Source organism: Petromyzon marinus, chromosome 39, assembly GCF_048934315.1.
Source record: "Petromyzon marinus isolate PM22_M1 ecotype Great Lakes invasive population chromosome 39, UKy_Petmar_22M1.pri1.0, whole genome shotgun sequence".
Lineage (NCBI taxonomy): Eukaryota > Metazoa > Chordata > Hyperoartia > Petromyzontiformes > Petromyzontidae > Petromyzon > Petromyzon marinus.
The window spans coordinates 16044890-16059312 of NC_133705.1; the positions used below are offsets into that span (position 1 = coordinate 16044890).

A 14423-nucleotide genomic window follows, 5' to 3' on the forward strand; every position below is an offset into this window, starting at 1 on the left:
CGTGGGATCTTTGTCTTTGTGCGGAGCGGTCGTGCAGTGGTTAGCACGCCGCATACGAACGCGGTCACCCCTTTTCGATTCCCGCTCCAGGTGAACATCGGTGACAGTTTTCTGAACCGGTCCTGGGCCTGCTATAGGTCGACTCAGCCTCAAATGAGCGCCTGTTGCGTTTTTAAACATATCCTCAGTTATCGATATCTGAAATTACTGAAACAATACGACCTTAATTGTGTGTAAAAACGCATAACGTTTGTTGCACATTAAAAATGACTGATGACTTATTTACATGTCAGACTACCGAGCACACATGAAAGTCAACAGGAGCATAGCAACCACAAGTTACCATGGCCGTACCGCGTGGCCTCGCGCGCGAGAGTTGGTGGTACGGAAGGTGCCGGCAGCGTTGGACTACCCGGCGATCGCGTTTGCAGCGTTGTTCTACAGAGACGCTTGTGAAATAGCTACCCCTACTGATCACGACAAGCATCACAGTGCACCGTACACAGTGGGCGCCAGGGTTTTGTAATGCCTCGGCGTGCACACCGAGTGGTTTACGCGTCGGTTGATGTATTCGCCTCGAGTCCTTTATGCGATTCTTACAAATTCGAGCAGCAGCGGAATTTTGCTTTGTGGGGTAGGGAAAGTTGCGGCGTTTGCTCGAGACTGTTGCCAGCATTTGCTGCGTGTTACGGAAATTGCATCCCCGTGAGGTGGTGCTAATCTCTGGTGGTGGAAATTCCACACTACTATGGTGGGAGCCTTTTAAAGTAATGTTTTGGTCGGTTTTTTTGTTACACCCCCAGCTCATTTCGATTATTATATGACTGCCGTTATGTCTTCAGATGAAGAAGCATTTCAGAAATCTCGCAGGTACAGTGTCACCCCGACATATCAGAGGAATGACCCTTGGAAGATGTCTTTCATAGCATTTTGGGGGGGGGGGAACATTCTTTAATTTTATTTTTAAATGCAACAGGGGGTGGGCACGCCTTCTCACAAGTTCCGGTATGAGACCAACACATGACAGTGAAACGAAAATTCCAAGTATATTAAAAAAAAATGATCGGCGATGTAATTTAGCTACCTACAGGGAAAACTCAAAGTTGTGTGCGATCCGGGTTATTTCCGTCTCATCGCCAGTGTCCAGGCTGAGACCCATTGACCTGCTCGCGCTTGAGAAACCAGTCCACAGTTCACTCACCGGTGACCCAATCCACAATTCCAAATCTGTGCCTCGGCAGCGCGGGGGCCGGCTCGGGCCTCCCGAGGCCTCCGAGCCACCCAGCCGGGGCCACTCTTCAGTCAGCGCGGCCTCCTCTTCCACCTCCTCCTGGCAGCGCGGTGCGAGTTGATTCGGTGCCGCGTGTCCCCCCCCCCCCGCCACAGATGTACTACAAGGTGATCAAGGATGTGGAGCCAGGGGACGAGCTGCTTGTCTACATGAGGGAGGACTCGCACTCTGGTGGAAGCATGGCTCCCGACTTTGATGGTACGAGATGCTGGTATCGCCGCCACCACCACCACCACCGCCGCTGCTGGTGGTGGTGGTTGTGCTGGCGGTGTGGAGAGCGGTAGTGTAGCGGTTAGCGCGCTGTGCTACGAACCTGGCCGCTCGGGGTTCGATTCCCGCTCATAGCCAACACTGGTGACGATTATCTGAACTGGTCCTGGGCACCCCCTAGGTCGACTCAACCTGGTGTGCTGTGTAAATATCGTCACTAGGGAGACAAAGGCAGCCGGGTGTGGTGCTAGCCACCCACCCCCTCGTGTGCCATGCCAGGCTTCATAGGTGTGGGTCTCTATATAAGTCTTTGGATCTCTATGTAAGTCTGTGGGTCTTTATTTAACTCCGTGGGTCTCTATGTAAGTCTGTGGGTCTCTATGTAACTCCGTGGGTCTCTATGTAAGTCTGTGGGTCTCTATTTAACTCCGTGGGTCTCTATGTAAGTCTGTGGGTCTCTATGTAAGTCTGTGGGTCTCTATGTAACTCCGTGGGTCTCTGTGTAAGTGTGTGGGTCTCTATGTAAGTCTGTGGGTCTCTATGTAAGTCTGTGGGTCTCTATGTAACTCCGTGGGTCTCTGTGTAAGTGTGTGGGTCTCTATGTTAGTCTGTGGGTCTCTATGTAAGTCTGAAGGTTTCTATTTAACTCCGTGGGTCTCTATGTAAGTCTATGGGTCTCTATGTAACTCCGTGGGTCTCTGTGTAAGTGTGTGGGTCTCTATTTAACTCCGTGGGTCTCTGTGTAAGTGTGTGGGTCTCTATGTAACTCCGTGGGTCTCTGTGTAAGTGTGTGGGTCTCTATGTAAGTCTGTGGGTCTCTATGTAAGTCTGTGGGTCTCTATGTAACTCCGTGGGTCTCTATTTAACTCCGTGGGTCTCTATGTAAGTCTGTGGGTCTCTATGTAAGTCTGTGGGTCTCTATGCAAGTCTATGGGTCTCTATGTTAACTCCGTGGGTCTCTGTGTAAGTGGGTGGGTCTCTGTGTAAGTGTGTGTGGGTCTCTATGTAAGTCTGTGGGTCTCTGTGTAAGTCTGTGGGTCTCCACACAAGAACAGTGGATGGGACGAGAGAAGAGTCACCGAGTAGAAGCAGCACGTGGAGTAGGGGAACACGACGAGCGGCCGACCCAGGAGCTGTGCGCGCGGTGTGCGACGCGAGTGGACGAGCGACGCGCACGGCTCCCCGTGTTTGGTTTGGCGCCGACTACAGCGCCGTGCCCCCCCGCCCTCCGTGCCGGGGAACGCGGCGGCCTCGTAATGCCCCCCCCCCGCCGCCGTAATTTGGTGACGCCAGGCGCAAACGGCGGCTCCAATTACACGAATGCCTGCGTCGCGTTTCCAACCCCCCCGCAAGTCGCGTTTCGTCCACGACGGCGTGTGTAGTCGTGCAGTCCCGTGACAGGAAAAGTATTTTTAAAAACACCAGGGTAATGATGATGATAGTGGTGGTGGTGGTGGTGGCGATGGCCGCGATAAGAACGAAATGACATTGGCTCAGGAATTTGGAAGTGCGCTTGAATCTGCGTCCGACTTGAATTCAAATGTGAGCCTCCTGAACGCTGACGCTTTATGCTTGTTAAATGATAACGTAGGTTCTCGCCATGTTAATCTTCCACATTCAGACTCATTACTGTAGCTGCTATCTGATGTGTGTGTGTGTGTTTTTCATTGAGTTGTGCTGCGTCTTGTTCGGCATGATGTCCAACGAGCTTCTTTCTATTCGATCCCTAAAGAAGCTCCCCGTTGCGCGACAACGAAGCGTTGTTCAGACTCTGCGCCAAACATCGACTGTGCGAGAGCTTTGGGAAGCGGCCTCGTGGCATCGTTCACGAGGCCGCTCGCTCGCTCGCTCGCCCGCTCGTGCGGCGCTCGCCGGCGATTTCCAGCTCGCAGGAAGTTTGACGTTGGGACGTTTTGAGCGAAGGGCTTCGCTGCCAACTCGACACTTGCCCTCCGTCGATGATTTAACTGGAAACACATGTCCCGGGCTTGCTCGTTTATTTGAATGTCAGGCTGCGGTGGTTTGAAACCTTGTGTGACTGCATGCGCGCGTGCGCGGTGTGTAGGCGTGCGTGTGTGGGCTGCTTGGGCGTGCGTGCGTGCGTGCGCCTATATAGCCGTGACTGTATGCGCGTGCGTGCCTGTGTCAATATGTAACATGTATGCACGTGTGCACGTAACTCTGTGTGTGTGTCAGCGTATGTGTGTGTACATTTACTATTTTAGTACCCATGTGGGTGTATCTATGTAGGTCGGTGTGTGTGTGGGGGGGGGGAGCGGTCGTCTAGCGCTAAGCGCTATGCTGCACTACGAACCCGGCGACCCGAGTTCGATTCCCGCTCACGGACAACGCCGATGACGATTATTTGAACCGCTCCTGGGCCTCCAATTGGTCGACTCAGCCTCAAATGAGTGCCTGGTGTGGTGTGTAAACATCGCCACTTGAGAGACAGGCGCCTGGGCGTGGTGTGGGCAACCAACAATCTGTGAAGGCCATTCGGGGGAGCTTTGTCTTTGGCTTTATGTTAGGGGAGGGTTGACGCGCTCGTTTGGCCTGGCCGTAGCTGGGAATTAGAGATTGGTAGTAGCAGCTGGGGTCGTGATAGGCGCAGTGGTAGGTGTTGGGGTATGCCTGCTCATAGCTGGAGATGACTGTGACGACGGCGACGAAGACGATGACGGCACGCCGGGCGCGTCTGCGTGCGCTCAAACAGACGAGCCGCGCTTCCGCTGCGGCGAGTGCGACGAGCTCTTCCGCTCGAAGCAGGACCTGCGGCACCACCAGCGGTTCTCGTGCCACAGCGGCAGCTCGGTGCTCGCCTCGCTCAGGCCCGAGATCTCGCCGGCGACGCCGGACGCCGGGCAGATCTACGAGTGCCGCGACTGCGACCGCATCTTCCCCAATGCGTACAGGTGAGGCCACGTCGCCCCGGCGTCTCGTTGCGGTGTCGAGGCTAGGGGCCGCAGCTCTCCGACGCCGCGCGTCGTTCGGCCACGGCGGTGTCCGTTCCGCTCCAGCCGCCGCAGGAATCGAGCAGCCGTCGTCGTTTTGCAGATTGCGTGGCGATGCTTCTGCTCGTCGATTCATCGTCGTCATTTGTTTGCTGTTCATGTCGCGTCTCCGCCCGTGCGATGAGTCTCCACTCTTCTGGGGGCCCTTCTCTGATACCACAACCACCATCATTGTCGGACAGCGATGCTGTCGGCGATGATCGTGGAGGTGGCCGCCGTGTCTCTAGCTTCGCAGCGGCCGCGCGGGACCTGGCGGTGGAGAGTTGGTGGCATTGACCCCTTTGACCCCCAGAGGGGCTGCCCGGGTTCGAACCTTAGGCCGTCAGCGTTGTTGCCGGCTCGACGCTCTGACGCAAGCGCCACGCGCGGGTTTGTTTGGATTTGTGTCTCTCTGGAACGCGACCGTGGCCTCTCCAGACCTCGATCGCCCCCCCCCCCCCCACCTACGGTAGATGAGCCGCTGTTTTGAGTAATTCTGTTTGAATTGCGTTTCGCGCCATATCTCATAACTTTACAGCCAAACAGGATTCAACTTTAATGTCCATGCATGGATTACGAGGCATGCGGAAGGAAAATTGTTGGGAGAGAGGGGCGGTCCTGTTGGCCGCATTCGGCCTTGTGTGTCCGAGTCAATTTTGGCAGATTACACGTCTCTGTAAACGCTGTTACATAATCTCGTGTGTGTGTCTGTGTGTCTGCGTACCGTGTTCCTGTGTGTGTGTGATTATGTATTAGTTAATTAATACATTTTCGCGTTGTGGGGAGTGGTAGTGTGGTTGGCGCGCACTGTGTTATGAACCCGGCGACCCGAGTTAGATTCCTGCTCGCAGCCAACAACGGTGACGAATATTACAATCAGGTCTTGCGCCTCCCCTAGGTCGGCTCAGCCTTAAACGAGTACCTGGCGTGATGTTACTGGTTAGACAAAGGTGGCCGGGCGTGGTGCGAGCAAAGCCACCACCTCGTGCGCTATGCCAGGTCTCTAATAGGTGTGAGCAAACAGCATACGCCAGGCTTGGTGCTGGCTATACCACTCGCATATTTTATAGGTTTCTTGCTCAAAGCACTTTCCCCGAGAGTCTATGAAGCTAAATGGGTGATGTATGTTTTATTTCCTCTTGGGAGAGCACACACACGCAGTATATATATGAGAGTAGATCTCAACAGTTTCTATAACCAACATTTGTCTGCACTGTCACTAACGACGTGGGTGTTGGGGATAATGAACACTTCAGTTAATCACGCCTTCAACAAATGTAACGTCGATTTCTCTCTCTTGGCTATGAAGAAGGGCTATTGCCTGAAACGTCCCCTATTTATATTACTTTTCCTTTGAAGGAAACAAAATTACAGTATAAAATAGTTGAAGTTCGTGGATTTGATTATATGAACATTGCACGTCAATAAATTCATCTTAAATTTCAAGGCAGCTTTGACCTCACGGCCCCTTAAGAGCACCTTAAAAATATATTATAATATTCATTTTAAGTGTGTATTTGTTCTTTGTTTGTCTCAAATTGTGCGTTCTTAAACCGAGTGTAATTGTTTGTGGATATAGCGATAAGTCAAGAAATATCCGAGTCGGTGCTCTCTGGTTGCCCCGGGTGAATGGGGGGCGGGGGGGGGCGCGGGGGGGGAGGCTATGTCAGTGTACCCAGCCCCTGGCAGCGAGCTGGTTCATAATCTCAGGAACGTAAACGCGTCCCCCTTCAAACGAAGATTTGCGTGAGACAACCAAAGGCTGCTGCTGGTTGTTTCTTAAAAGCCCGGCGGACGGAGTTCGAGTTGGAGAGAGATTCATCTCATCGACGGGCATTGAGTTCCAGAATCCAGGGACATTTCCACTGACAATGCACAACCCCCTTGTCCTTTTGAGATGACCTCTCGAGATGACCTCTCGAGATGAACTCTCGAGATGACCTCTCAATAAACCGCCAGAGGAACCGATCCGGAGAATCGCCGGGTTCGTGTTGCAATTTGGGGCACTGAGCGATCTTTTGTGAGGTGAGGGGGGGGGGGTGTGAGCCCAAGTCTATCGGGGGGCCTCTTAAATCACGCACCACACCCTAACCCTTGATCCCATTGAGCCACCAGCAGCCGATATACGGCTCACAAAGAACCACTGCCATTTATTCTATTGGCGGTCGTTTCAAAATTGATTCTCCGAGAGCTTTTTATAGTCTCCCCGTTGTCACTGCACGTTTGTCGATGGGCCACGTTATACTACGTCGTTTTTTGTTGGGACATCCGTCCTGCTAAACCCAGCTCGGCCAGACCGTCTCTCCAGAGCGTCGGCTGTGCCTGACATGGCACTATTCGAGGTCCGGCTTCGCGGAGATTTTTCTCCGCGTCCTCTGATTTTTCCCTCCATATTTGGCTGCGATAAGTTTCAACGTGTTAAGCCAATTCCTTGAGCCGTCATTTGTGGCCAAGTCACTTCTGAAAAAGAGTTGTATAGCCCAGTGGGCCTTACCTGGTAACAAAAAAAATAGTTTACATAGTTTAGTTCTGGATCGCACAGCTCACGCTCTCAGAAATGAGAGGGCGATAGGCAGAGGGGGGGGGGGGGACGTGGCACAGATTTGACAGTGGAGATGAGGCTGACCACTTACGATCAATTCGCCGAACCAAACTTTTGTTTTTACTCTCGGCACGGATGGCTGGGAGGGAAGGGAGTTCCAGACAATGAGAACAGCATTCATGTCCAATCAATAAGGGTTGTTGCTCATAACGTTACCTGTTCTTTTTTTGTGTTCAGGCCACAGTGTTATTGACGAAATAATTGTTGTGTTTTTGTATGAAAAGGAGAATGGAGCTGATGAGAACGGCGCTCCATACGGGATGAGTTCTCACGCTGGCTCCATCGCCACGTCCCCCCTCCCTGCACCCTCCCCGTCGTGCCGTTGTTGTTGTTTTTTTGCGAGCAGCCTGGAAAGGCACATGGTGATCCACACGGACGAGCGCGAGTACAAGTGCGACCAGTGCCCCAAGGCCTTCAACTGGAAGTCCAACCTGATCCGCCACCAGATGTCGCACGACAACGGCAAGCGCTTCGAGTGCGAGAACTGCGACAAGGTACGGCAACAACAGCAACGACGACGACGACGACGATGTAGTTCACCGCGATTGTTTCCGTGCAGGTGTTCACTATCGTGGTTTCCGTGCAGGTGTTCACAGTCGTGGTTTCTGTGCAGGTGTTCACGGTCGTGGTTTCTGTGCAGGTGTTCACAGTCGTGGTTTCCGTGCAGGTGTTCACGGTCGTGGTTTCCGTGCAGGTGTTCACAGTCGTGGTTTCCGTGCAGGTGTTCACGGTCGTGGTTTCTGTGCAGGTGTTCACGGTCGTGGTTTCCGTGCAAGTGTTCACGGTCGTGGTTTCTGTGCAGGTGTTCACGGTCGTGGTTTCTGTGCAGGTGTTCACAGTCGTGGTTTCCGTGCAGGTGTTCACCGCTGTGGCTTTCACGCAGGTGTTCACCGACCCCAGCAACCTGCAGCGGCACATCCGCTCACAGCACGTCGGGGCGCGCGCACACACCTGCACCGACTGCGGCAAGACGTTCGCGACATCGTCCGGCCTCAAGCAGCATCGGCACATCCACAGCACCATCAAGCCCTTCAGCTGTGAGTGCCGCTCCTCTCCTGCCGTTGTCATCGTGGTCGTCATCGTCAGCCTCATCGTCGTCATCATCGTCATCACCGGCGTCATCTTCATCGTCGGCCTCATCGTCATTATCGTAAGCATCATCGTCAGCGTCATCGTCAGCGTCATCGTCAGCATCATAGCCAGCATCGTCGTCATCGCCAGCACCGTCGTCGTCATCATCATCAGCATCATCAGCGTCATCGTCAGCATCATCATCATCATCAGCAGCAGCAGTGTCGGCATCATCGTCAGCATCATCAATGCTGTTGCGACTGCTGTTGTTGTTGTTGTTGTGGTTTTGTTGTTGCCAGTGGTGGTTGCTCTGGCCCATTTGGGGACCCTGATCAAGAAATGCCTTGTGGGGGCCCGGCCCTATGGATGTATAAAATATCCACGTGGGAGAGTAGAAAGCCAGAGACGTGCGAGTGAGGTGAGAGAACTGTCCACAAACGTCGAGGTGTGACGACATGAGAGTAAATGTACGTACACCAGAAGGCGATGGGAGTGATTTAATCTAGATTTGAAGTTTTCGTGACTGCAGGGATCCATACTCTTTGGTTCTTTGGGTAAAGTCACGTAGTCGGTAGAAAATGAAATAAATTAGATCACGACGTTTCGATTGCAACACAAGCAATCATCATCAGGTGGGAAAACCACAGCAAGAAAATGTTTTGCTGAAGTGAGAGAGAGTTGTCGTGGTAAGAGGTTTTATATATAGGTAAGAAAGGGGGAGGAGCAAGGGAGGGGTGGGGGTGTGGGGTAGGGGGAGGGCGAGTGCTGTGTGGTGTCGGAGTACCCGGCGGATATGATAGATGACAACCACTACAAAGCAGTTAGGGTTTTACCTGGTTAATAACATCCTTCCAATGATTGCTCAATTTGTATCCATCTTCTCGGGAGTGATTTAACTGGCTTTTAAATAAATAAATACATTTGCTTCCTCTTCTTTAGGATCTTAATTTGAGCAGATATTTTTTGTTGAATCCGGAGTCCCTTGAGCTGCTTGGGGCACTAAGAGTTTTCTTGTATGGTTCCAATATACCGCACGTGGTGACACCAACATGTGGTGACTAAACATCCGTGGTCCAGAGTTATCACTGGGACTACTGATTAAAGCAAATGAACATGAGACAACACTTGAAATGAGTTTCACATCCAATTATCCATGATTATTCGGTGTGAATAAACCCGCATCCCACTGGGTATTTGTCTTATACGTCTTCCCTTATCGTTTTTTTTTATTCCTGAAAATTGCGAACATGGGACCCGGGAGTAACCTGGCAAGCCGATGCCACCAGTTCACCGTGCCCCCACTTCTGTACAGTCAAAGTGCCCACTCGACGTCGGGGGGACGTCGCGGGGACGTCGGGGGGGACGTCGGGGGGACGTCGGGGGGACGTCGGGGGGACGTCGGGGGGACGTCGGGGAGACGTCGGGGGGGACGTCGGGGGGACGTCGGGGAGACGTCGGGGGGACGTCGGGGAGACGTCGGGGGGACGTCGGGGAGACGTCGGGGGGACGTCGGGGAGACGTCGGGGAGACGTCGGGGAGACGTCGGGGGGACGTCGGGGAGACGTCGGGGAGACGTCGGGGAGACGTCGGGGGGACGTCGGGGGGACGTCGGGGGGACGTCGGGGGGACGTCGGGGGGACTGTGATTTTTCAAAGTTGGGGTTTTGCTCTCTTGCAGAAAAAAAAAAACAGATGGACGTGTGCAGATGGCGCTGCCATCCATTTGTCTCGTTTGCCGAGTACGTAAAGGTTCATTATAGAACGCTGATGGTTCTAATAATGAGTTGTCATAGCTGATTGCTTAACCGGGTGACGAATGGGTTGTCAAATGCGTGTCATGCGATGGGGTTTTTAGAACGCCGCATTAACTTATGCTAATGTCGCCGGCACGAGCCGCGGCGTCCCCGGTATAGTCAGCCCTCGCTGGCGCTCACTGGCGCTTGCCGTCTCTCGCAAAGCAAAAAAAAGTGCATGATGTTAAAGAGCAGAGGGGAGGGGGGGGGGCGAGAAAAAGTACGAGAAAACTAGAGCACGTCACAAGATTAGTTGGGAAATAAATGCCCGCTGTACTGTTTGCACTTTCTTCCCTTGAAGAGAAGTTAAAAATCGTGGAGGATGCCCGTCAGGTTTCAAACGTTAACCTACTGCGTCCGAGCGGAGAGCGAGAGAGAAAATCAACTTTATAAATTAATCTTTCCGGCGCCTCATCGCCCGCGGAAGCTCCGACCACGGTTAGATTGTGCGAACCACATCAGGCGTGCGTGGAGCAGCCACGGGATAGCAGCAGTGAGCTCCTCCACGCCAATGACAGAAAAATCTCAACTCATTCGTCAATAACGCTGCAGTCGCCTTGCGAGGAGGAGTAAATGATCGGCGGCGGTTTCACCTATGGCTCTTCTTCACAGCAGAGAGATGGAGTTAATTAGAGTTGGAGACTGCACTTAAACACTATGGTGCCTGATAAGAATTTAACGGTAAATCTCTCGAGCCTTTAAATCTCTCTAGCCTCTCTATGTATGCGTTATGAAGAAGGCTCATTGCCTGAAACGTTGCCTATTATAGTTGGGTTTTTTTAAAGGCCACGGTGTAATTTGACTGAACTGTCCAGTGAGTCTTTTTGTTATTTGTGCCGGTGCACCACTGCCAATGCAGCAGCAGCGTCACTAAGTCATCGGCATCAGCGTATAGACTTCAGATCCCAGTCAGCATGATCCATTGTCCTGCAAAGGTCAGCAAGGCAACGACCACCACCTATTCAGACTGTTCCACCCCAAGGGAATTCGATTGTGGGCCTCCCATTGAGAGGCCATTGCGCCGCCAACAATAATGACGCGGCCTTAATTCGCCCTCCATGTTCGAACAAAATCTCCGCTGGAATTATTTTTAACGGCGGCAAAAATCACGACGCAGCGATGGCACACACGTGAGTTCACCCCTCTGTGATGCTCAGCCTCGGTGGCGCTAGTCCAGGCGTGCGCAACTTGCGGCAAAAGAGAGAGAGAGAGAGACACACACACACACAGACCAAGACACAGAGAGACAGAATACATAGATAGCTCACTAAGGAACCGTTTGGTGACCTTATTTATTAAGGGCCAGCGTCTCGTATTCTCACCGCGTGGATCGCAGCTCTTGAAATACTGATTTTTTTTTAATCTTGTACCGAATTCGACAAAAACGGCTTTCGTTGTTGTTTTGGTCGCCGACCCCTCTGGCGCGACTCCTCCGACGGGGCGATCGCCGTGACATTCTTCACCTTCAAGTTACGTTCGCTCGCCCTACGGGGGGCGGGGTCCTTCATTCATGAACCGTAATCTGTGCGGTTCGGCGCCGCCGCCGTGTTTGGGGGTCGTGTGCCGCGTGTCGTTGGGCACGGCGTCCCGACGTTTCGCTCCGCGTGCCGAGAGCTCTCTAAACCCCGAAGGAGAAGGGAGGAGGAGGAGGAGCGCCATCAGACTCGGCGTCGCAGCGCTAGTTAGGGTAAAGGAGGAGGTAATTTGCAGCGCAAGAACATGTTGCCTGCAGCACCACGACAGTGCCAACTTCGTACGTCTTACAGATGTAACATTTGACCAGCATGTGGTGGGAGATCACTCGGGGTGGGGGGTGGGAGAGGGAGGAGGGCGACGAGGAGAAGGAGGAGGGAGAGGGGGGGGGGCACAAAGCGCTTGTAAAACTCGCCGATCATTATCCTAGATTACAATGTCCCGGTCTGTCCGGGGGACCCCTTGTAATTAGAACCCATCGATGACTCGGGCCGCAGACTTCCTTAATTACCCCGTTAATAACGGGAGAGGAGCGGCGGGGGGGGGGGGGGGGGGCGGGGAGCGTCCCTAATGAGAAGCCACGCTAACAGATGGATCGCGGGTGAAATTTACATGTGCCCGGATCTTTAATATCATGTTCATCAGTCGCAGGCCTAATTAAATTCCTGACAGCTAATTATGGTCCGTCGCCCTTCGCGCACTGGCCGCCGCCCTGCCGGGTTTGGAGGGGGGGGGGCGGTGGGGGTGTGCCCCCCACCTGCGCGCCCCCTTAGCCCAACGCGACGTTTCACCCCCGGCCGCTAATGACTTTCTCGCCCTCCTTCAACGGCGCGCTCACGTAAATTGCAGCGGCCCAGACAAATGTCACTAAATTAATAAAGTGCCGAGAGACGGGGCGCAGCGACCGGCAAAGAGCAAGGTGGTGGGGGGGGGGGTTGTAGGGTGGGGAGGTTGTGTGGGCCGGTGGCGTGGGCAGGAGTGGGGGTGGGTGGAACAACGCAAAGTTGAGTCGCCGTAAAACTCCGCGACGGTGACGAGAAGGCGCTGAAGGCGCAGCCCCGCAATTGCCGCGCTCGCGGCGCTGCTGGCCCAAGACTCTCGGCTGACAGGGAGCGCTCGAGAGCCCGCACCTCCTCTCCCCCCCCCCTACCTCTTTGCTAGAGGCCTTTTGGCCTACTGCTCCACACTAGACAAAGCTGCCTTGTAAGAGGGTGGGAGTAACCCACGCTTTACCCCCACCACATGCGTGACCTGCCAACGGGCGAACTACGGCTACCAATCTATACGGCCGCGTCGATAGAGGGCGGTACAGGCGGGGGAAAGGGGGGGGGGGGGGAAGATTTAAGAAACTCGCACCGCGCTTTTGTTTTGCCGCGCCGGGAGATTGAGCCATGGACAGGTGACCTCTGCGCTGACCGAGAAAACATGGTGACGGCTTCCCGTATAGAATCGTAACTTGGCCGCAGTTTGTTGAATGCAACGCTGCGATGTCGTCACGAAGGAATCGTCTGTAAATTGCAATTGGGACCCATTTTTTTGTTCGCATTTCGTTCGTTTTGTTGTCACCTTAACCTCTAGTTTCGTGAAATATGCGATCCATATTCATCATCCCAGTGTGACCTGTGTAACCATATAGTGTTCATTTTTTAAATGGCGGCAGCAGAGACCGCTGTCGTGTGCTGTGTACGTTTGCATGTTGAACTTCTTTCACACCGTTCGTAGCCAACTGCGCTAATCGGAGGCGTGGGGACAACAAACTAAACACAAAAAGGAGTTCTAAGGAAATTCGTTTTTAATCCACGGTTAAAATCGCCGCTGTCTTGGCCAAGCATCTGCACCAATTGGCCAGGGCCACTTTAATGAGGGGTCTCTTCGTGGTTTCGTTATAATTTGCGCAAAGTAATGAGAGTTAGTCGGGGGGATTTCAGGGAAATGGTCAGTGTGCTGTGATTCATGTCCAAGTTGCTCATAGCTTCCATTATACGCCGCCTGCTTTGTATTAATTATCATTATCCGATGTTGTTTGCGTCCATTTTATTATATTTACGATTGGCCCGGCAGTTCCATGGTTTCGTCGTAACACGTGTTGCCTCTGTAAGTTGTGAGAGTTGTCCCGTACTCTCTGTTTACCCAGGGAAGCCACATTCATTCTCAAGTTTCAAGAGGACCATGCATCAATCAGTACGTTTGGCCATTTAGTCCATGTGCCCCAGACCAGATACGTCACTCAACTTTACTCTACCTGGGATGGCATTACTCTCTCGTAGTTCTGCTATCTTAATGTGGCCAATAACAGTGATTTATGTGATAACCATCCAGGGTTCCGTGGTGTAATCAAGTAATTCACTCTTATTAGCCGTGCGACGAAATTGGTACAGCCTTAGGTGGTACCGATTTCTGCCCTGGCCCATGGACTAGTGAACCCGGAGAGAGGCCACCAAACATTTGAGGCGGGTAACACACGAGGCCTCGCACAGATGGATTCAAGGATCTGCTTGCTTGTACTGCTGTCTCCTGGCCACCTCACTTAGCCCAATGGGTGTTCAGATGCCACAACGATTTGAGATCTACCAAACCCAGCCTCCAAAGCGCTGGATCAAGAGGCATCTACGCATCGTAACAACGCAGCTGCGACTCTCCGTCTGCTCTCATCAGATTCGCACGGACGTTCAGACAGCTCCAGACGCTGAAACAGCATGTGCAGATGAAATCAAAACACGAGATTCTCATGAATCGGCAACAAACATCGTCGATTATTCTGTTTGTCTTGGGAGCACCACAATTTCACGTTTACTTAATACGAGTGACAGGCTTTAAAAAAATAAAAAATAAATCTGGCTATCACTGGGGTGCCCTGCAGATGCAATTGTTTGTTTATGCAAGGCAAGAAAATTAAACATAAACTCCTCCGAATGGCAGTTCATTAAAGCCGCCACTAAATTAGCAACATATGTCAGCGGGAGAGGAAGGGCTCGCGTCAATCGCCGTGCCCCG

The 14423-nt window shown here is 52.9% G+C and overlaps 1 protein-coding gene across 1 annotated transcript in view; it reads left to right on the top strand.

Moving 5' to 3' along the window:
* The window catches only part of LOC116950399 (MDS1 and EVI1 complex locus protein EVI1-A-like), a 277925-nt gene that overhangs the window by 234529 nt on the left and 28973 nt on the right, over positions 1 to 14423 (top strand). The window contains exons 4-7 of the mRNA XM_076072793.1: positions 1387 to 1489; positions 4215 to 4413; positions 7440 to 7587; positions 7950 to 8130. Coding sequence (XP_075928908.1) covers positions 1387 to 1489; positions 4215 to 4413; positions 7440 to 7587; positions 7950 to 8130 — 631 coding nt within the window. The remainder of the gene's footprint in view (positions 1 to 1386; positions 1490 to 4214; positions 4414 to 7439; positions 7588 to 7949; positions 8131 to 14423) is intronic.